General features: G+C 41.7%; 1 protein-coding gene across 2 annotated transcripts in view; it reads left to right on the top strand.

Annotated features, from left to right (window-relative positions):
* LOC136873771 (uncharacterized) overlaps nt 1-24,436 on the top strand; it is a 461,175-nt gene that overhangs the window by 70,910 nt on the left and 365,829 nt on the right. For both annotated transcript variants that reach the window (XM_068227563.1, XM_068227564.1), the window contains 2 exons: nt 5,370-5,411; nt 19,971-20,087. In XM_068227563.1, the coding sequence (XP_068083664.1) occupies nt 5,370-5,411; nt 19,971-20,087 (159 nt within the window). The remainder of the gene's footprint in view (nt 1-5,369; nt 5,412-19,970; nt 20,088-24,436) is intronic.

Below are 24,436 nucleotides of genomic sequence, written 5' to 3'. Positions count from 1 at the left end.
TGAGATTCCTATATACATTCAATCTTGTCTTGATGAGACAGTCTGTTCAAATGAGAGAATGTTCTTGATAGTCGAAAACTATAGGTCATGTATAATAACAAATGTAACTTGTAGAGCGAGTTCGTATTAGCAGAATGCTAACAGCAGGCGTATAACTTGCAAGGAACTTGCATCTAGTGTTCATATATAGCAGAATGCTATTATTGGAGTTGGAGCACTGTAGGGGACTTGAGTGAGTATCAGAATGCTTGGATGGGTGCTCGACATGGCTACGGGATGCGGGATGAATGAGGCAATGTCCAGAGGTGAAACCTTACGGCCAAGAATCAGTCCACCTATTCAGGACACATTTTAAGAGGGTGCCTCCGTGTCTGACTTGCGGTGTAGTCTGGTCGTTGGAAACTGTAGGAGTCCTGGAGAGGCGAGGAACGTTGCACCTTTTATAGCGCTGGCTGACGTCACCGACGATCACATCAGCGCACTGCAGTCTGCCTCGTGGTCTCTGGAAACGTCTGTGTTCGGCGGGCTGCGGAGCTTGTAGACGCGGACACACACAACAACCACGACTACATTATCGTTGTCACCTTTCTAACTTTACTCAATTTGACCACTATCTCAAAGAATATTTACACATTATTTAAACTTAGCATTTTATAGTTTCTCGACGTGAATTTTACTGTCCTGAAGAGTTTCACACGACAACCAGAAATGTAACACATTCGCCTGATCATTATTAAATATTAATTCGACACACGCATTGAAAAATTCATTGGGACAAACAAATTCTTTACTTCAGCATTAATGAAAATATAGTCACAGACCTGTAATCATAGTCGTCCTGGAGATTCCTGCCACATTTAACCAGCTGCCCTCTTATTTAGCCTTTCATGGCTACAATGGATATCATCTTATTATATATATAACTTAAGCTACACAGATTTTACACTGGGTATCGATTAACACCGCAAATACCGCACCTTCTTCACGTTTAACACGCAACGAACACTGGCGACTGCCCCTGTTTTCCCAGGACTCTGCTTTCTTAACTCTAATGCTGTCCAGGTGTTTCAAATAGATGACAAAAAATCAGCCCTCACCGGCTAGCCTCTAGACTCCCTTTGACAAAAATGACACACACACAATTGTAATACGGAGAGAAACTCAGCTACGTATTTTAAACATATTATCTAAGCCTTCACAGTTTTCATCGGCGGAAGCTCAGGAAAATTTCTATCACCTTCCATTTAATATTCTACTTGAACCATTGACACGAATATATATAACAAGTAATTTTGAGAACTAAACCTCGCACTTCCTTGCAGACGCGTGACGTGGGTTTCATCGTCCAGACCTTCAGATAGAGTGTGTAAAATAGGTGGAGGGGGTTTCTTATATACCCTCTGAGAGGGACGCTACCCTCTCCACGAGACTCGGTTGTGCAATCTGCTAATTCCACATCCACTGGACCAATTTTCTTGAAATTTATTCCATAAATTCGGACAGACTTATAATTCATTATGGTGTTAATTTTATATTTTTCCCATACTTGCAACGGGCGTAATGAATTATTTCTGACATGTCGTTTCGCGGTCTTTCTTCAACAATCGGCCTTGACACGTGTCGCAAATCCGCGAGTAGGACGCCAAATTTCCTCCAGGCTTAACTGCATTCATATTTACCCCGGGGATTCTATCTTCACGTAAGGTTTGTTAATAATTTAGATCCTTTATTCCTGGATTTACCATGCCAAAGTCTCACGTTATGAAGGATTTTTCGAAATTGATAAATTATTCAATACTCGAGGTCAACCGAAGTATTCCGGCATTTCACGAGCTCGCGGCTTGCTTGTCGCGGAGAGCGCGTTCCCACGAGATAGGGAGGCTCTTGAAATAAAAACATGGCTACTCTCAAAAAAGTTGTTTGTGGCTGAAATAAATATCTGGAATTATTTTTCATCGTAGAATTATGGGTTCAATGAAGATAAAGTTGGAATTCAAGAGGCAAATATTCCTTCATAGGAAGGGGAGTTAGGGATTGGAATAACTTACCAAGGGAGATGTTCAATAAATTTCCAATTTCTTTGAAATCATTTATGAAAAGGCTAGGAAAACAACGGATAGGGAATCTGCCACCTGGGCGACTGCCCTGAATGCAGATCAGTATTGATTGATTGATTGATTGATTGGTTGGGTTATATAGATAACACCTATAAGCATTTGTGTAGGAAGCTAAATTCTAAATTCTGTCTGTTTGTTCCTGTTGTTTGTATGATTCTTTATCCGTTGTCTAATCTGCGGTAGTCACGAACAAAATATTATTCTCCTTATGGAAGACGCTGTAAGGTGAAAATTATGCTTTATAGGGAAGAAAGAACTGAAAATGTAATCAGAGGGAAAGATCTGGTGGGAGATATTGGGGTGAAGATTATGATAGCGCCTAGGAAGTTAGGCAGGCTGCACACCTATCTGCAGTAATACGTGGGTTCTGCAGCTCAGTAGGTACGCCATCAGTGTAACAGAGTCCGCTACCAGCCGTCTATTTCTGTATGTTGCTATGTCAAACAGTTGATAGCCGCCAAAATACGCGCACTTGTGTAGAAAGCTTTTTTTTCGCAACTTCGGTAAATATCACAGAATATTCTCTTCGGAAGAGGTACATAGCTTATAAAAGACAGCGTTACTGAAAATATAAATTCCATCTCAGAACTGGTTTCACAGCTAACCGTAAAGAAAGGGTAATGAAGTAATGTTTGTAATGTGCATTAAGGTAATATTTTATTTTATTTTATTTTATTTTATTTTATTTTATTTTATTTTATTTTATTTTATTTTATTTTATTTTATTTAAATCTACATATTACGGTAGACAGTAGCTTCTCTTATGTGCGTGCTGATCATCCGCAGAAGTTCCAAAGCTAAAAATTTTTGTAAGTGCAGTATCATTGAGGTTAGTTTGAAGAACTTACGCAGAGGTGATTTCGACACGGCAGGATTTACGATATTGTAACTCAATTATGTAGGCCTACATGATTATGTAAATTATGTAAATATTAAGTCCGCCTCTGTGGTGTAGTGGTTAATGTGATTAGCTGCCACCCCCGGAGGCGTGGGTTCGATTACCGGCTCTGCCATGAAATTTGGAAAGTGGTACGAGGACTGGAACGGGATCCAATCAACCTCGGGAGGCCAACTGAGTAGAGGGATTTTCGAAGTGGTTTTCCGTAGTTTCCCACTTCTTCTCGAGGCAAATACCTGAATGGTACATTACTTAAGGCCACGGACGCTTCCTTCCCTCTATGTTGTCTATCCCATCCAATCTTCCCATCCCCCACCAAGGCCCCTGTTCAGCCTAGCAGGTGAGGCCGCGTGGGCCCGATTATATCCTAGACCAAATGTCTCACACTCCAGAACACTGCCCTTGAGGCAGTAGCCGTGGGATCCATCGCTGAGTCCGAGTGAAAAACCAACACTGGACAGTAAAACTGATTATTTATTTATTTATTTAATTATTTATTTATTGATTTTTTATTTTTTATTTATTTATTGATTTATTTATTGATTTATTGATTTATTTATCGTATGATGAATACAATATTATATACAATATGTACAATTACCATCTCAAGTTCATAACTAAAGTTCCATGTCAAAAGTTGAGAGCCAGAAAAGAGCTTCATTTGAGACACAGTGTAAGTCCTCTATAGGGCCTCTAAGAGCACGCAAAGGACACTCAAATGCAGTGTGATCCACTGTCTGCTCCTCTTCTCCGCAGTCACATTGCAGTGATGTATTCCATCCCCATCTACCTTGGCCGGCCCTAATTCGGTTTAGCGTTCTCCACTGCCGTCTGGGAAGGGAAAATCTATCTGGGAAGGGAAAAACAATCTGGGCACTTGTAGGGGTTCTCAATGATGTGGTGATGTGGTAACCAGGGTTGCTGTTGCCATTGTTCTTTCCAGGCGTCCGATACATTAAAGGAGGTGTCCTGTAGATTCATTGCAGTACGCCAAGAAGGGTGTCTGGATTTCAGTCGTTTAGCTGGAGAAGCTGCTATGTCAGAATGAATAGGGAGGTGAGGATTCTTTTCTATTTTCTTCCATAAGGTAAGCAGTGACTGCAATCTTCTTAGGGATGGAAGTGGTATGTGGCTTAGGATGGGAAGCCAGTGTGTGTTAGTTGGTCGGATGCATCCTGTAATGATACGCATTGCTTGGTTCAGCTGGGTGTCTACTAATCCAGTGTGAGCACTGTTAAGACAGGTAGAGCAGCAATATTCAGCGACGGAATAAGAAAGCGCAAGAGCAATGGATCTCAGGATTTGAGCATTAGCATCCCAGGATGTACCTGACAGCTTTTGAAGGATGTTATTCCTGGTCTTGATCTTGGCTGACACATTATAGAGGTGATTCTTGTAAATCGACCTATCCAGGGTGACTCCCAGGTATTTTGGGTTACTGCAGTACTGTAGACTCTCTCCTGTGAATGGTATGGTTGGTTTGTACCCAGCACTTCTATTCCGCAAGTTACTCATGTCTGTAGGTTTAACCTTAAATTACCCTGCACATGTCCTCCGGGTGGTGCTAAGTAAGCAATATCAGAATAAGATGGAGACCTAACTGTCGTATACGACCTCTCGATCAAGGAAAACGGAGAAGAAACACACCTAGAGGCCCTTCTCAGGGCCCTCAAGTTCGTAACATTGGCCCTTCAGTGAAAATATAATAATAATAATAATAATAATAATAATAATAATAATAATAATATAAAACTAAACTTCATACTAAATCACTGTGCTAACATTTTACAATTATTTCCAGAGTTTCTGCTGTATTAATTTATTTGATAATAACTCGATGAGCAATCGTAAAGATCACTTAGCTCTTCCACAGACTGTACTAGTCCGATGTTAAATTCGGATTTTTTTTTTTCATTTTCAGACGAAATAAGCGGCTATTGTTGCTCTGCAGCATATGTAAAAAGCTAGACGCCGTCTGGTAATCAGTAGAACCACATACACGTCAGTGGCGACACTCGTGCTCCACTAGACAGTATGTAGCACTGGATTTGTTACTATGGCGGCAATTTCCTACTGTCATACCTCTGGCATGCAACCTCGGCAATACAGACAATAGAAACAAAATATTTAAAAAAGTGCTTTGTGTGAAATAATAATCAGTTTGTTTTTTATTTTGCAGAACTCTAAATAATCAGTTTGTTTTTCATTTTGAAGAACTCTAAATAATCAGTTTGTTTTTCATTTTGCAGAACTAAATATAATCAGTTTGTTTTTCATTTTGCAGAACTAAATATAATAAGTTTGTTTTTAATTTTGCAGAACTCTAAATAATCAGTTTGTTTTTCATTTTGCAGAACTCTATGACGTAACAACCATCTACCGGTTCGACAAGCCACGTAAGTATGGTTCAATTTTGTAACATATAGCCTGCTTTCTTCCAAATTTATATCGAAGAATCTCGTTTATAATTAGTCTTTAGTGCACTGAAAGTGGCCGACTGAATATTTCAAGTCACCGAGTACAAGCAGGTTATTATTATTATTATTATTATTATTATTATTAATTTTGCTAGTTGCTTTACGTCGCACCGACACAGATAGGTCTTATGGCGACGATGGGACAGGAAAGGGCTAGGAGTGGAAAGGAAGCGGCCGTGGCCTTAATTAAGGTACAGCCCCAGCATTTGCCTGGTGTGAAAATGGGAAACCACGGAAAACCATTTTCGGGGCTGCCGACAGTGGGGTTCGAACCTACTATCTCCCGAATACTGGATACTGGTCGCACTTAAGCGACTGCAGCTATCGAGCTCGGTAGCACGTTATTTAAAAGCTAGAAAACACACGAATATTTTTCAACACTTTCTTAACAAAAATGTACACTTCTACACTTTTAAAAATTTATTTATTTACTATGCCTTTGTTGGTGGGCGTCTCTTACACTCAACCATTGCATATACCAATGGGAGCAGAGCTTAGAGTACATAATGCTATTATGTAAATGTAACTTCCACTGATTGTACTAGTCTGATTTTAAATTCGGAATCCTTTCTCTCATTTTCAGACGAAGTAAACAGCTTCTGTTGCTCTGTAGCGTATAAAGTGTCTCCCCCCAAAACACCGACAAGGCTTAGTATGTTGTGTGGGATGGCAGGCTGATTGGTTTTCAAGAAGGAGACCCTGTCCGCAAATGCACGGTTTGGGCGCTGGAGAGCGTCGAAGTCTGAAGACAGCTGTGAGAATTTGTTCCGATTTGGTGTCTTAATACGTAAGGTATGCAACCCTTTAGCAATCTGTGTACTGCGGATAGACGACTTCAGCCTAGTAACATTCCTGCACATGCGCTACATTCCTCCACACAGTCGTTGATGCGCATCCTACTGCGTTACTTCTGTACTGTTGTCTACCAGTGCAGAACCTTTGTTAACAGTAGTGCGACATATACTAGTTCACAGCTGCGAAAATGACCGACATGGTGCTTGCATACGACAAAGCGGATTGCAGTGGCAGAGCTGCTGCAAGATTGTATGCGGAACGTTTTCAAAACGTCTTTGTAAAACTTTTGCGAACATTTCGGGAATTTTGCATGATGACGATCGAGCGGAATACTTGCCATCTTTCAGAGATTCCTGGTCTTCTTTGAAACACGTCAATCACTGAAATGCACCGAAACCCTAGCACTTTCAAGGACGCCAGTTGGGAGACTAATACAGTGCGTCCGCAAACTCAGTCCGCAGCGAGCTCGCTCTACTAGTGGGAAAAGTTAAGGCCCTCTCCCACGTAGTGGAATGGAATGGAATCGAACCGAACAGAACAGGATTCTCTGCCAAGATTAGTTTTCGACTAGCGGAGCGGAATCGAACAGAATTATCAAGATTAGTACAACTTCGTAAACGGTCGGGTCGAGATCTTTCGGACGACCCTTTGGCGGCAAATGTGTATCAGCTTCAGCTGGAAAGTCTGGATACGGTCGGGAACGTTCTGTTTTGTGGTAGTATATTATTTTAACTTTTTAATACTAGACACGGAAAATCTTATCAGTTTAGTTCAAAAATATTATTTCCTCTACTACATGACCCACGAGTTTTACTGCGACAACGTAAAAAATAATGCCTGGGAGGAAATAAACAAGGCTACGAAAAACCAAACTCATTAGAATATTCAATTTTGTGGTAGGTTACTGTAGTCTCTATGCAGTTTATTTCATAATTTTTGTTGACTTCATCACAAAATCATGTTATGTTCGAGTCCACATACAGTATATTAGTGCAATAACTGACCACATCTCACATGGGATGTATCTTTAAGTGTTTATTATACGAACGATTTTGAAAGTGTCATTCCCTAGGTTTCAAACAGTCGTATGTGTGTTCCTAACAAATAGTAGGATACTGTATACGAAATTGCTCTGCTGTGGACAATAAATACATTTAACACGGTATTTAATTAATGGTTTTCCGTGGTTTGCCCATTTTCACGTCAGGCAAGTCGCCGTAAGACCTAAAGCAAATTGTTAAAAATCAAAAGAATGATGTTGAGGCTACCTCGATTAATGATTTCATCCTGCCACGGGACGCAATCTAGTGCATTAAAGTAGTTTTAAAAATGATCACGGACTCCCATTGAATCTGAGGTAGCATTTCCTCCTGTAAAACTGAACCTTTCTGTTAAATTGTACTATCTGAAATACTCGTAATTGTTGAAACTGCAATACAGTAACTCTGAAGAAGGCCTACCTTCGAGACAGCTTAATCGCATTGAAATAAGTTTGAATACTCTCCGTTTTGCTCTCTTTCAAAAATATGTGATACGTCGGAAAATAAGCGAATTTTACATGATGAAAAAACTGTACCTACACTGGACAAATTGAAGCGTGTTAAAATCGGAAAAGATACATGACTGTAGCAGAGAGTATCTTCGACGGTTATTTTGTGTTGTTCATATTATGTCCTCTGTGTGTACGCTTATTGGAACAGCATATTTTTATTATTTTATTTTTAAAAATATGGTTTACAGCTTGGGTATTGTAAGTAGTTCCATTTAACTCAATGCTTAATACTTTTGGCCACTTTACATTTACTTTCGTTTTTTTAATTGCATTGCGTTTCCGGCTTTAATGAAAGAATAACCTCAATCGAAGAGCCTGACTGCAGCTACAGTCACTCCCATAAATATTCGGCCACTGATAAAATCCGCGAAAAAGTGATGACAATAACGCACCCATGAGCCGAATGTGAAACCAAATGTGTCCAAGTTATGAAACTACATTTGGTTGCTTAGGTCGAAGAGAAATCACGGAACATTGATGTACAGTATGCTGTAAAAGAAAGGACATAGTGGACATGGGTGAAATGACACGCCTCAAATATATTCGGTCACCCGAAAAGGCCGGGATTGCCGTTGTTTTCATTGACAGAGAGAGGGCAGATAGCGTTGCAAAACGTTCAGTTCAGGAGTGCGGTGACGCGAGACACGTCGTACAGAAATTATTTTGCTGCAGTGTTGCCGAATGGTATCAAATGGGGTGCAAAAAACAACACAATACCACTTTTGAAGAACGCCAGCTCGTGATATTCCATCGTGCTCGAGGTAAATCGCATAGAAAGATATCGCAGATGCTTAACATAACCAGAACAACAATTGGAGATATAATAAGACGATGCAAAAATGAAGACAGAATTGTTTCAATTTCCCAGGCAGGCAGACCAAGAAGGCTGACACAACGAGAGGAGCGGTTGTGCTTCAGAATGGAAAACGAAATCCGAAAATTAGTGCTCCGAAACTGGCAGCAGCTGTTTTAGAGGAGTGTGGAAAGAAAGTGGGTACTGATACCGTGCGAAGAGCACTGCGAAGGACTGAGTTCTTTCGGAGAAGAGCTAGGAGGAAACCATACATTAGTGCAGTAAATAAAAACAAGCGGCTAGAGTTCGCAAAAATCTTCGTACGCAAACCCAGTGCTTGGTGGGAGGATGTATTATTTGTTGATGAGTCAAAGTTCAACGTCTTCAGGTCCGATCGAAAGCAATTTGTGTGCTGGAAACGTCATGAGGAACTGAGAACAAGCAATTTACAAGCAACGGGAAAAAATTGTGGAGGAAGAGCAATCGTGTAGGGATGTGTAGCATCGAACGGGGTTGGTGCACTGAGTTTCACTGAAGATACTTCGACAAAAAAGGGCGTATTTGGCTATCCTCAAAAACAATTTGCGTAAATTTGTGGAACAACTTGGTATACAGTGTACTTTTAAGTTCTACCAAGATATCGACCTCAAGCACAAGTCGTAACTTGTCAGGGAGTGGCTGTTGTACAACTGCCCGAAGGTCTTGAAACTCCACCACAATCACTCGACCTGAACCCCATCGAGAAGGTATGGAGTCGAATGAAGGCAGCTCTGCAATTGCCGCGGTCAAGTTCCTTCAGAGACTTGAAGAGGAGACTGCTAAAAGAATGGGCGGCATTAAGCCCTGATTACATCAAGAAAGTTATCGCCAGTATGCCGAATCGACTGGAATAGGTCCTAAAACATCAAGGTGGACCTACAAAGTACTGAATGTGTAACACTGTTGTGAATTATGCGAGTTTATGTTGCTTTTTGTATAGTGGCCGAATATTTTTGAGGTGGCACTGGAATTATTGCTTTTATTTAATGTACGACAGAGGGCGTACTAATGACTGTCAGAAGATTTTGAATTACATCACAATGTTTGTATAACGTGTTACTATGTTTTCCTACATGTTTCGTTGTATTAAACGTTATCATTATAGTGTAAGAATAACTACCCAATAAAAGTGTGTGAAAAATCAGACTGACCGAATATTTATGGGAGTAACTGTACTTGCAGTATGTGTTAACGCCAGCTTGACAGCCGGCTGCGCGTGTGCTTGGCCTTGATTCGTCGGGTAACATCGGGAAGAACCGAAACAAGCTGCGCGAACCGAAGTAGCCGAGGGTTCTTTTGTTTGTTGTCGGTTAATACGACTAAAATCACTGGATAACAACTCGCATTACCCTCAGATCACTGTACAAGAGGTACAAATACCCCATTAGAAAGTTCCCAAAGAACAAAGTCTAATGCCCAATCGGGATAGGAAACATAATTGGGTCGATAAGCTAGAAGTTAAGCCCCTTTAAGCAAGAAGCAAATAAGCAACTTTATAATTACCTCGTACTAGAAAGCAAAGTCATCTCCGTACCGGCCATGAAGGCCCCTGGAGGGGTGGATGGTAAAGGCTTCCACTATCCGTAACCTCGGCACTTGGTGGGGTAGAGTGGTTAGCTCTACGCCCGGCCGCCTTTGGCCCCAGGAATTAACCTGGTACTCATTTTTGGTGTAGGCTGAGTGAACCTCAGGGCCATGTGCACCTCCGGAGGTATTACCTCGTACTGTCCTGAAAAAATATCCTGAATGCACACTGGCATCCTCCGGACTGGACACCTCCCCACCAAATGGAAATAGGCTAAAATAACCACACTACCGAAACCAGGGAAGAAGAAAGAAATATCTTAGGAGCTACAGGTCAGTCAGCCCACTGGATGAACTATCCAAATTATGGAACGCTTACTATACAGACGTCTAATAAACAATACCAACCGAGCGAGTTGGCCGTAAGGTTAGGTGCGCGCGGCTGTGAGCGTGCATTCGGGAAATAGTGGGTTCAAACCGCACTGTCGGCAGCCCGGAAGATGATTTTTTGTGGTTTCCCATTTTCGCACCGGGCAAATGTTGGGACTGTACCTTAATTAAGACCAGGCCGCTTCCTTCGCACTCCTAGCCTTTTCGTATCCCATCGTCGCCGTAAGATCTATCCGTGTCGATTCGACGTAAAGCAGATTGTAAAAACAAAACAAAACAAATCGGAACAAAACAGTACTATATTAAACAGCTCACTTCCTGTCCAGCAAATCGGATTCTAAAGAGGACACTCGACGGTGCAACAGCTTACTGGAATAGTCAATGATATCACTAAGACGATAAACACCCTCCAAACCACACAGAAATATGATCTACAGTATACAGGAACTCTAGGAAAGCCTGTTTAGAAGAACTATAGCGTTGTGACGGAGCAAGTCCCTTCGCGGTTTGGGCCACGTAGCCTTCAGTTTGCACTCAGTTTTGAAGATGGTTTCCCGCTGTTTCCCATTTTCACACCAGGCAAATGCTGTGGTTGTGCCTTAATTAAAGCCACGGTCGCTTCCTTCTAACTCCTAGCCCTTTCCTATCCCATCGTCGCCGTAAGACCTACCTGCGTCGGTGCAACGTAAAGCAAAAAAGTGTAAATAAAAAGAAGTGGAAATGAAATTACCTTTGCGAGAGGAAAGTAGGAATGAAGTAATCTCCACAGAGTGGCGCAATCTAACGGGGACATTTGGAACTGTTTCTCGGGTAGGGACTTGCTAGTCTCGTGCAACTCCCTGAGACCGAGACTGGCGAGCATGCTACCTGATGCTATACAGGCTTAGGCTCGTCCTTGCTGAGGTATTGTACATTGCGCCGCGCTGTCCGCTAGGGAGTTGCCGTAGAAAAGCAAACCCCCTGAGTTTGATTCGAAGCCAGCAGCATTTATTGGTCCGTTACGAAGCATTAGTACACCGAACGACTACAGATGGTTGATTTTAACATGTTTTCGAATATATGTTAGCTTTATTGAACTAAAACATTATAAGAAATGACGACAAATGAAGTGCAAAATTACTGCGAGTTGCGCAACACTGTAACAATACCACGCACTGCGCCTGGCAAATAGTTTACAAAGATAATAGCGGAAAGAAGGCGTGAAAACTTGCGACAGTGACTGTGACTCACTCTGGCGGCTCGAAGTTCGCACGAACAACCGGGCATCAACAGCTGTGCCGTGAAGTAATACAATGTCAAGTGTGAATAGCAAGGGGCCATGGCTGGGGCCAAGGGAGGGTGTGGCCCCCCTAGCTCTCAGGGAAGGGAAACAATCTGATGTAGTCAGGTGTTTTTCTTCCAAGAAAATGATTTAAAAGTCAGTATTACGTAGAAGTGGTAGGGGATACCGTGGGTGGCATTCTACCGTGGAATACAAGTCGCCATTCATTTTCCAAAATATTAAAAATACTACATACCCCCAAACTTTCCTATGGGCGTCCTTGGTGAATAGTACTTAATTACTTGAGGAAAAAATTGCTGGAAGAGGCGGTATTTGCGCTATGTATGGTTGTCATAATAATTGCCGACAGCCCAGTGCAGTAAAGTCTTTCTACAGATTTCCAAAAAATAAAGAAATGTCAGTACGAGTTGAAATGTTATTGTTTAAATTGTACGGTGTGTGTGACAAGGGCTATTTCTCGTTGGCTCACAAATACTTTGCAGACCTGAATAAAGCCTATGAAATTCTGAAGGTGATCAAGATTAGATACCGAGAACAAAGAATTATCCACAATCCGTATAAAAATCAGTCTGCACGGATAAGAATCGAGGGCTTTGAAAAAGAAGCTGCAATCCAGAAAAGAATGAGGAAAGGTTGCAGATTGTCACTCTCCTTTTCAATGTTTATATAGAACAGGCAATAAAGAAAATCAAAGAGGAATTTGGAAAGGGAATCACAATCCAAGGAGAGGAAATCAAGACCCTGAGATTTACCAATGATATTGTTATTGTATCCGGGACTGCAGAAGATCTGGATAAATTGCTGAATGGTATCGACGGAGTCTTGGGTAAGGAGTACAGAATGAAAATAAATAAGTCCAAAACAAAAGTAATGGAGTGCAGTCGGACGAAGTCAGGTGATGCAGGAAATATTAGATTAGGAAGTCAGCAGTGGCGTATGCTGGGATCAAGACGTGAGCTACCACTAGACTTAGGTTACCTACCCTTTTCTATGGTTGGCGTAGTGACGTCAAGTTTTAAGCCCTTTGAGCTGCAGCCAATAGCCAACGGTGTAGCCTGCTGTGTTGTCAAGGTACTGCCCTGGCCTCTGCTACTGTTAACAATCAACATCTAATTAGTAGAGATGGTAGTCTAAGGTTTGGCAAAATAAAGTCCGGCTTTGTGGCTAAATGGATAGAATGCTTGCGTTTAGTCTGATGGCTCCGGTTCAGTTCTCAGAATCAACCTCCTCGTACTCTTAATTCCCCTGGTTTGGGGATTGGGTGTTTATGACGTCTTCCTTCATTTCATCCTCCCTCACCGGGCGAGTTGGCCGTGCGCGTAGAGGCGCGCGGCTGTGAGCTTGCATCCGGGAGATAGTAGGTTCTAATCCCACTATCGGCAGCCCTGAAGATGGTTTTCCGTGGTTTCCCATTTTCACACCAGGCAAATGCTGGGGCTTTACCTTAATTAAGGCCACGGCTGCTTCCTTCCAACTCCTAGGCCTTTCCTATCCCATCGTCGCCATAAGACCTATCTGTGTCGGTGCGACGTAAAGCCCCTAGCAAAAAAAAAACAAAACATTTCATCCTCATTAGGTCACCACTGTTATTATTATTAAATACAATTTTTACAGCATTACCATTGGTAGTGCCCATCGTTCTCTGGTTTATTAGCTTCCTCAGGAGATTAGTGGTGGTGTGCGACCCATGATTACGGGTTCGATTCCAACCAACAAAAGATAACACTAAATCTGAACGATTGCATTTCATTTTAGCATATCTACCTATAAAAAGAAAACTATATTCCTTCTATAACAACAGCCCTGCTGTGTCTTTCTACAATGATGTGGAAGTAAACGGGAGTGAAATGCGAGCACTGTGAGGTGAGGAAGTACAGTATATACGGTGCGGAACACATGGTCGATAGCAGTGGCGATCTGACGGACCGAAGCCTAGCACACCTATCCCCCCCGCCCCGGGCCACGCATCTATCGGATATCCAGTAGCAAGACATGCGAGGTTAGGCGAGGGGAGCGGAACGCAGAGCCTGGGCTGCAATGTCAATCTCCGATGCCCTGCTCTCAGAATTATGTGCGACGTTTTTCCTCATTGTTTTCAAGTTTTGTAAATGGAACAGAGTGTCAGGTGCTTACATTATAATGTGCTTTAGATTTCCATCGTTCTCATTCGAGGTTTGGGCTTCACCGATGGCCTTGGTAGACCTCGGTATATGCCACTGGAAATGAAGTCGTCTTAAAGGAACTGGTGAATAAACTGACCAGACGTCCCGGATTCGGCGGGACAGTTCCGCTTTTAGGCATTCTGTCCCGCTGTGCCCTCGAAAACTCTGGGGACGCTTAAATGTCCCGCTTTGCAGGTTGACAAGTTTAAACATCGCACTTCAGTAGAAACTAGTAAAAAGTCGTTTATCTATATCGATTCATCATTCAAAATATCGATACTCGAAACTTCCGAACTTCCGTTTCTCGTTCATTCTTCATCACCGCCGTCTTCACAATAGTTCCTAGTGGTGGGGACGGAGCTGAGCGGAGCAGTTATTGTGACGTCATCACCCGGTAGTACCGAGAAAACTACCGAGTGAATGTAATGTGGCGGCACGATTAAATACGTTATTGGTATGGCAACGTAAATTCAATGCCTTTTCTCACAACATAACCATTTTGCTGAATACAGCAATGTTGCTTTCTGCTGGAGAAGCCGACCTGCTCATTTCATCTTTGTGATGCCCTTGATATAATCCCACAAATTTGATATGCCACCACCCGTCGCGTAAATGCGGCCGCAAAATTTGCAATTTGCTCATTTTTATCACCAGTAATTTCAAAGAACTGCCATGCATCAGACGGTTTTCGTGGCATTTGTGGTACAAATTTCTGTAAAAATTTATGCAATTCCTTAAATTTTCTAAAACATGAATGCCATCTCAAAATGGGATTAAATATCAAACTAATGCCGCATTTATTATCTACTATGCTTTGCGTTATCTACAAAACACAACAAGCGGAGGAAATATAGACGCAAATTAATAATAATAATGCTATTTGCTTTACGTCCCACTAACTACTTTTTAAGGTCTTCGGAGACGCCGAGGTGCCGAAATTTAGTCCCGCAGGAGTTCTTTTACGTGCCATTAAATCTACTGACACGGGGCTGTCGTATTTGAGCACCTTCAAATACCACCGGACTGAGCCAGGATCGAACCTGCCAAGTTGGGGTTAGAAGGCCAGCGCCTTAACCGTCTGAGCCACTCAGCCCGGCACGCAATTTAAGAAACACAGACTGAATACAGGCATAATACTCTTACAAGGGGTGGCCACGACGTTCGGATCACGGAGTATCTTCAAACTTTGTACACATTTAGTAGTCCATTAGGACAAGATAATATGCAAGTAGTAAGGTGTACTACTAAGGCGTTCTCGAGAAAATCTCAAGGTAAGTTTTCGCGTCGAATATGTACCGGTGCGTTGCGATCATGAGCGCGAAACGGTGGTGGTCGAGTTGTTAACGTTCAAGCTCCGTAATCGCTGGCTCGCTGGATCGAGTCCCGCTTGTCGTTTTGTTTTTCAACACTGGTCAAATTCTTTCATATACATTACAATTCAAAGGTAATATACTGAAAAAATGTACATTTGCATGAACTTTTATTGGATTTCCAATGTTATTTGGCTCTTTACTAATGTTTATCATTACAAAAAATATCTTTCTTTCTTAATCTGTTTACCCTCCAGGATCGGTTTTTCCCTTGGACTCAGCGAGGAATCCCACCTCTACCGCCTCAAGGGCGGTGCCCTGGAGCGCGAGAGTTTGGGTCGGGTATACAACTGGGTAGGATGACCAGTACCTCGCCCAGGCGACCTCACCTGCTATGCTGATCAGGAGCCTTGTGGAGAGATGGGAAGATTGGAAGGGATAGGCAAGGAAGAGGGAAGGAACTGGCCGTGGCCTTACATTAGGTAGGGGCCTACATCCCGGCATTTACCCGGAGGAGAAAGAAATGGGAATCTACGGAAAACCACTTCGAGGGTGGCTGAGGAGGGAATTGGACCCTCATCTACTCAGTTGACCCCCCGAGGCTGAGTGGACTCCGTTCCTGCCCTTGTACCACTTTTCAAATTTCGTGGCAGAGCCGGGAATCAAACCCGGGCATCTGGGGGTGGCAGCCAATCGCACTAACCACTCCACGACAGGTGGACTACAAAAAATATATAATTTATAATTATCAACAAGTAAACGGCCCAATGCATAAAGTATTCCTGAAAATGTGTGCCTGTCGTGATTTGTGAAATCCTTCATACCTGACAGTGAAATCGAGTAAGGTACCCGGAACTGCTTTGCACCTGGACGCTCTGACCTGCAATATATATGAAAGAATATGACCAGTGTTGAAAAAACAAAAAGTGAAAAGCGAGACTCGATCCAGGGATCCAGCGATTACGGAGCTTGAACGCTAACCACTCGATCATCGCCACCTCATGCTCGTGACCGCAACGCACCGCTACACATTCGACGTGAAAATTCTCTTGCGATTTTCTTGAAAACACCCTAATAGTACGCCCTACTATTTGCACATTATCTTGCCCTAATGGACTACTAAAAGTGTACAAGATTTGAAGATGATCCGTGATCTCAAAGTCGTGGTCTCCCCTTGTTAAACACGTGTCGTGCGCTATACTGTGCTCTGGTCCTCCGCGAGTACTTGCAGTTGTAAGCGGAGGGGATCGGTGGTGCGCTCTACCACTACAACCGGATTACTCATCGGTATTACTCGCTCCGTCCCCACCTCTAATAGTTCCTGCTTCCTGGCTTGATGTGGTGTGGTTTGGAACGTTTGGTTTCTTTTCTGTGATTGCACAATGCCTAAATGCAAATGCACATTTAATACGGATTTGCAAAATAAATTCCCATTTATTAAGAGAACAATATCCGACAGTGATGTTCGATGTCCTTGATCTGTGGCCAGTCTTGTGGGGTGGCATCGTTGCCTACGGGTGGCATTTAGCGTTGCGCATGGTGGTGGGCATGATAACCAAACATTTGCAATCTACCAAACATAAATCTGCTGACAGTACTGCAAGTTCAGGCAAAGCAATGACAAGTTTTTTCAAGAGTGCAACAGCTACGTCCAAGGACTTAGAAATCGCAGCTGCTGAAGGAGCCTGGGCGAACCATACAGCTAAAGAAAATCAAAGCTTTAGCTCATGTGACTGCTCTTCGAAACTTCTCCAAACATGTTTTGAGCCCAAATTCAGATGTGCACAGACAAAATGTGAATGGGGGCCGATGACCTTTGATGTTAAGTCCCTTAAAACAACAAGCATCATCATCAGCAGCAAAATGTGAATGGGTAATTACCAAAGTGTTTGCCCCCAACTCAGACAGGCACATTGCTTTACACTGCTAACGGATGCCTCAAACCAGGGAAATGTTAGTGTTCCCGGTTGTTGTTCAGTTTTATGACCCCTATGACGGTGTTCAAGTGAAACTGCTGGACCTTCAATCTCAACCCGGTGAAACATCAGACATTGTTGTGAAATACTTAGAAGAAGTGCTGGTGATAATACAAACAGTAATTTTGGAGGGTCAGCAAGGAAAGGACTTAACAATACTTTTGAGAAACTGAACAGTTTTTTGGGTAGGGACTTAATTGGTATAGGATGTGGTGCTCATATTATACATAATGCAATACAATATTCTTGTGATTGTTTACCTATTGATGTAGAGAACATAATTGTTAAGGTGTACTCTCACTTTTATATCTACACCGTCAGAGTTGAACAGTTGAGAGTTCTGTAATTTTGGGGAAACTGAGCACCCTACCCTATAAACAGATCCTTGGGTATAGCAAAACAATGTGGTTAACACTCATGCCGCCAGTGAAGAGAATGCTTGATATGTACCAAGGACTGAAATCATACTTCTTAAGTCAAACAAAATGTCCAGTTCCTTGAGATGTTTCTTTCAAGATCCTATTTCAGAGGTGTGGTTAAATTTTGTCTTCACACAAGCCAGTTCTTTCCACAAAGTACTGGTAGTATTGAAAATTGAAGGTGAGCTAATTTCTGCAACAGAGGTTATGGAAGCCATCAGTGAGCTGAAAAACAATCTTTCAGATAAGTTGTCTCAAACGTTTTTACCATACAAGGTAAGAGTTCTTGTTGGTGCGCTTGAAGATGAAGGATTAGAAAGTAGGAAGAATGTTGAAGAAGTGTCAGGAACTTTTTATGAGACCTCTATAGAGTATTTATACCAATGGTCTGGTCACTTTAAAGACATGAACAATTTCCAATGGGCATCACTAAAAACTGTTCCGGAATGGTCTGATGTGGAAAAATATTGTAATTTTGTGGCAAGTAAAGGAATTTTTTGACAGTGGGAATGATTCAGAACTATTTGATCGATTTTTCTGCTTAACCAAATATGCCACTGCAGAGAAAATATCCAATTGGAATGATGCAGAAGTTTCAGTAGACAAAAGGTGGACAGAGGTTTTTCTTCACTTCAAGAAAAACAATATAAGACACAGTCAACTCTCAGTAGTGACACAGTATATTTTTTCTCTTACCGGAACTAATGCTTCAGTTGAAAGAGTTTTCTCTCAAATGAACAAACTGTGGACATCTGAAAAGTAGCCTCTTTCGACAGTATTCCGTAAGATGACGACATCCTATTGTCTGAAAGTGTCAGAGGTCGTAACTCATAGCTAGAGGTGGATTGCGCGCGGTGACCATCTTGCGCAGTAGCCCTAGAGGTGGATTGTGCACGGCGGCCATCTTGCCCATTAGACCCTGGGCCAGAAGCGGTCTTTTCTCACTACTACCTCTTACTCTTAAGGCTTTGATAATGATCATGTTTAACTTTTTGCAGAATTGTTTAGAGTTTCATAAGTTTTTGAAAACAACACCACAGTTGTTACAGCTAATTATATCCTCTGAGAAGTACGAGTAACACTGGAATGTATCACAAGGGAAGGTATTGCATTATTATAATTTTATCTTAAAATGTGTAGTGGAGAAACATTGGAATACCAACTTTGACACGTAAAAAATAGCTGTAATCTATTAGCTTGTCAAAATTGTCAATAGCTGTGTCAAAAGTTTACCTCTCGTTTATGTGTAGGCTGCCAGAATCAGTGTGTCCCACTTTGAGCCATGGAAAAAATGGTCAGTTTATAGATGAATGTTGTTACTTGGGTAGTAAAAGAACTAACGATGTCAGAAGTAAGGACATAAAATGCAAGAAAGGCCTGTTTTCAGAAAATTAATTTGCTCACTTTGAACATTCATATAGGAATTAGAAAGTTGTTTTTGAAGACTTTTGTCTGGAGTGTGGCATTGTATGGAAGTGAAACACGGATAAGAACTAGCTCAGAAAGAAAGAAAATAGAAGATTTTGAAATGTGGTGTTACAGACGAATGCTGAAGGTGAGATGGGTACATTGAAGCATGAATGAAGAGATATTGAATCGAACTGGTGAAAGGACATTGATTTTGCTCAATTTGATGAGAAGAAGGGATGAAATGGAAGGGTGTGTGGCCTCCAGAGAGTCCTAATGCAGGTCTTTTGATTTGACGCTCGTAGGCGACCTGCGCTTCGAGATGAAGATGAAATGATTATGAAGACGGCACATACACCCAGTCCCCGTGCTAGGGGAATTAACTAACTGTAGTTAAAATTCCTGAACCTGCTGGGAATCTAACCCGGGACCCCTGTGACCAAAGGCCAGCACGCTAACCATTTGGCCATGGAGCCGGACAGATGAACAGATAGAATGGTAGGACACATCTTAAGATACCCAGGACTTGTTCATTTGGTTTTTGAGGGAAATGTAGGTGGTAAGAATGGTAAAGAAATACCAAGCTATGAATATGACAAGCAGATTAGTGCAGATGTAGAATGTAGTAGTTATGTAGAAATGAAAAGTTTAGCACAGGGTAGGGTGGCATGCAGAGCTGCTAACAAACCAGTCTGTGGACTGATGACTCAAACAACAATAACAAGAACATAGGGAAGTATTATATTATGATAGTGGTTTATAAAGGGTTCATTAAAATTTTCACAACGTAAATCTTTACTAATTCAATATTTTGAACTTCTCATTTCAGATGAAATACGAGATACACCCATTTCAGAAGTGCAGCTGCCTAACATTAAGGATTGGTTCAACTCTGGATGGATTGAGACCGATAGTATTAAAGCTTTCGCTCATCTTCCTACAGAAGGTAAGTTATACTTCTCTTCTGAATAACTGGAGAAAAGTACTATTATTGTACCGGTACCTAGGTGGTGACAGCAGAAAACATAGATGTCAACAATGAAGAAATTGAGTTGGATAAGGATTTCACTGGTTATAAATGTAATCGCGAAGGTGTGCACACTTGATGTCAAGCAGCGAGTGACACTTGGAAGGAATGCAATGGTAGGCTTGAAAATTTTCTGAAAGCAGAAATATCAATGAGAAAAGTGAATGCAAACTGGTCAGTGGCATAGTTTTACCTACCACCATTTATGGCTTCAAAACATGAATCCTGAAGAAAGCTGACATTTGATCTTTAGTATAGTATTGGAAATATTGTGGATACCCAAATCAGCAATAAGAAAATCTTGGACCAGATCAAGCCAAAACTTTCTTTGGACGGGAACAGTTGCAGCTCATGAAGTTATATAGGGCGCCCTTTTTGGTTTATATACAGACATGGATAATGTGAGTCTAAAATACACACACGTATAAATATAAAAATTAAAAGACAATACAGGTTCTCTCTTATAAACCCGGACCGTCCAGCGGCGTTTTTACTCTCAAGAGACCTAAGCAGCAGTACGGGTGGCACGTGCATAGTTCTTGACCTTGCAAGGAGCTTACACGTGTTTGACCTAGCATCAGTAGCCAGTTTGAATCTCAGCTGTTAACACTGTGAGACAGTCATCATTGCAACACCGTATTTTCGTATGTAAAAGTTATTTTAAGTAAGAGTCGGCTCGACGGGTACGTGATGCATTTGTTCAGCAATTTCACGTTGCATTTCATGAGCACAAATTCACGTACAGTAATTGTAAATAAATTTGAAACTACTGGCTCAGTGCTCAATAAAAAACATGCACGCACATGAACAGTTTTAACAGAGGAAAAGTTAGATGACATTGGTGCAAATCTTGAACGGTCACTGAATAAATGACTCACAAAATTAGCACAAGTAGGGATTTTGGTTTCTTCTGCACACAGAGCTACAATGCTGTTACACATCAAACCCTCTGGGTTTACATGGGTCCATTGTTTAAAACCTGCTGATCTAGCACAAGAGTGAGATATTGTGAGTGGTATCTTGCATCATTGAATGGTCATTTATATGACCCATAGCTTGTGTTCTTTTCGGAGGAGGCCTGGTTTCATCTTAATGGTCGTGTGAACAGTCAAAACTCTCGCTGTTGGTGTGCAGAATATCCTAATGGTGTTTATGAAGGACGACACTTCCAGCATCTTTTATAAGGTAAGATTTCATATAAGATTGTATACACGCTTAAAGCAGGGCGGTTGCACGCGACGTAAGTTGGCCTGAGGCAAGCTGCCGTAGCGCGGAGTACAAACACTGGGTTTATAAGAGAGATCCCGTATTTCAAAACACACCTAGACCTACCTTATCATTAATACTGTTGCATGTTGGCAGGGTAGATAAATGAAGACAGAAATTGGTAGCTTTAAACTTCTGAGATTTACTAATCTACCCATTAACACACACAGGTATACCAGCATCACTACAGTACTTACAGGTCACAGTACAGATCACATATAACACAGTTCTCTCTGTTCATTCACACTAATGCACATTCGGTCTTCGTCCACTAGCATTCCTAGTTTCACTCAGTCACACAGTTGATCTCGTTGGTTCACCGCCGCACACGTCAGTTTCACAGTTCAGGATGACGTACGTTGCCCGTTCGCACCAGTAGAATCTCCGTTCCCTGTCGATATCCTGTGTTCTCTTCCACGCCACTTCAGTACTCAACATTTGCTAAAATGCTGCTGGCCCAAGAGACCCATACATGGTAGCAGACAAGCAGAACGAATACTCTACAGGCTGTCAACTCACTGTCAGTCTGATGGCACTTAACTCACTTACAAAGCTCAACTAACTCATACTGAACGCACAATACCAGCTGAAACAAACTCGTAGGTCTTACCTGACTTATATACCTGTGCCAGTCGTTCCAGAACAGTCCGGAGGCTGGACACATCCAGAAACCTTGCGATATAGAAGACTCCCAGTTAATCGTTCTCGCATTTTCCCTTTGGCCACTGTGTCGCACAGGCGAATAGAAAGGGGGCAGGCCTTGCACCTAGGCTTGACCTTGAGTGGTGCAGCTTGGAGGCGGGCAGACAGACGTCGCTGCTTCAATCCCTGGTTTCACTCAAAATCAGATATTGAAGTGGTGGACGTGGAGGCTGTCCACGTTGCTATATTTTTGTCAGATCCACTCTTTCTTCAGTTGTAACAAATCTCTCAATCATTGCAAGCGTATTTTTACCTCTCAGTTGCCATTGCACTCCTCAGGAATGTCCTTATTCTATTTAATCTAGCAAAACACTTTTCTGTCCATAGTAGAAATTGTTATAGTTACAGAATTATTTTCAGCGATAGCACATCCGGAAATAAAAGTCAGTGAAAAATGTAGCTTCCATTTCTTTTTTCATGAGAACTATCTGCCACCCTTTTCGGTCACATTTTGCCTGTGACCCAACCCCTTTAATTACAACAGGTCTCTTCTCCAAGAAACATAGCCAACGGCAATGTTTGGAGACCATGTACTGTAAATGTCTGCTCCACGGTCACATGGGGGTTGTGACCGGGAGCTGATATATATTTTATGCTCTATCGTGAAGCCAGACTTTTTAGTTTAAACGTCCCCGTAATCTTCGTTATGGACTTCAAACTTGTGTCATGCATGATGTAGTGAGAAGTAAAAATTAAAATACTGTATTACTTTGGCATAAGGATTGACACAGTAATTTGTTAGTGTGTGATTTCATTTCTGTACTTTTGTATCAGCACCATTATTCGGGAATGCTACTTTTATTGAAGCCTATTTTCCTTTAAGTTTATAAAAACACATTTTCCTACAGAAGCGGCATAGTGTTCGGCATTATTTAGCTTCATAATTGTTCTTAGGAGAATTGAGCATGTTAATCCCTTAAAAAAGTAAATGCCAACCTTTAAAGTAATTGTTTATTTTCATAGTATACAATAATTACAAAGCATTGCAATGTGCACATTTTATGCAAATGCAGAGTTGAACACATTTATATATGTCCTTTATGAAAGAATATATACAGTACTGTACGGAGTACCATACTTATGAAAGTGTACTGTACACCCCTCCAGGCTTGCACTATCTGGTAACTTTCTGGGTTAGCGCTCATAACAGCTGTTTCTCGTGCACACAGAGTTGTCAGTCGGCTCATGACCTTGACTTGCCTGCAATAGATGAACTGGAAGACCAAGATCATGTGGTGGCGTCAAAGGAGATACTGGCATGACGATCGCTGGGCTGAAAGAAGCTGCTCGGTACAAAACTAATAATAATAATAATGTTATTTGTTTTACGTCCCACTAACTACTTTTTAAGGTCTTCGGAGACGCCGAGGTGCTGGAATTTAGTCCCGCAGGAGTTCTTTTACGTGCCAGTAAATCTACCGACACGGGGCTGTCGTATTTGAGCACCTTCAAATACCACCGGACTGAGCCAGGATCGAACCTGCCAAGTTGGGGTTAGAAGGCCAGCGCCTTAACCGTCTGAGCCACTCAGCCCGGCGGTACAAAACTGAATGGGGACCCTGAGAGACATACTTGATCAGGAGAGAGACATATGTAGAGCTTGATTAAGCACTTACCGGACCTAAAATTATAAGATGTTAAGACATGGATGGCAGCAGATCCTTGCAGCCTATTCACAGCTGTCAGTAAAGACATTCATAGCTATAAGCAACCTATGCCTCTCTTAAATTTTCCTCAATTAGATCTCTTCGGTTAAAACCATTAAAACATGTTCTTTGTCTAATTTCAGTTTTGTTTTTCCCATAAGCATGATTAAGTTTGCTATTTTTGTACTTAAATATCTTGATTGTTGTATAATGGATGACTTGAACCCAGACCTAGAAATTAAGAGCCGAATAGAAATTGCAAGATCAACATTCAGGAAGATGAAGACGTTGTGTGATGATGCATTAAATTTAAAACTTCGGCAGCGTATGGTGAAATGTTATATTTGGTCAACTCTCCTTTATGGGTTTGAAACTTGGACGTTAAGAGGCCACCATCAAAAGACTGGAAGCTTTAGAACTTTGGCTTCATAGAAGAATGCTTAGAGTCTTGTGGATTGACCATGCCACTAATGAACAAGTATTACAGAGAGCAAAATGCAAAAAAGAACTGGTAACCACCATCAAATGCAGAAAAATAGCATATCTAGGGCAAGTTTTGCATGGTGAAAAATACATATTTTTACATCTAATTTTGAAAGGCAAAATTGAAGTGCGCCGAGGAGTAGGCAGGAGGAGAACAACATGCCTTAAGAA

The sequence above is a fragment of the Anabrus simplex genome, chromosome 5 (genome assembly GCF_040414725.1).
Source record: "Anabrus simplex isolate iqAnaSimp1 chromosome 5, ASM4041472v1, whole genome shotgun sequence".
NCBI classification, from domain to species: domain Eukaryota; kingdom Metazoa; phylum Arthropoda; class Insecta; order Orthoptera; family Tettigoniidae; genus Anabrus; species Anabrus simplex.
The sequence above is the reverse complement of the archived record's forward strand: the minus strand, read 5'-3'. Positions and strand labels throughout refer to the sequence as shown.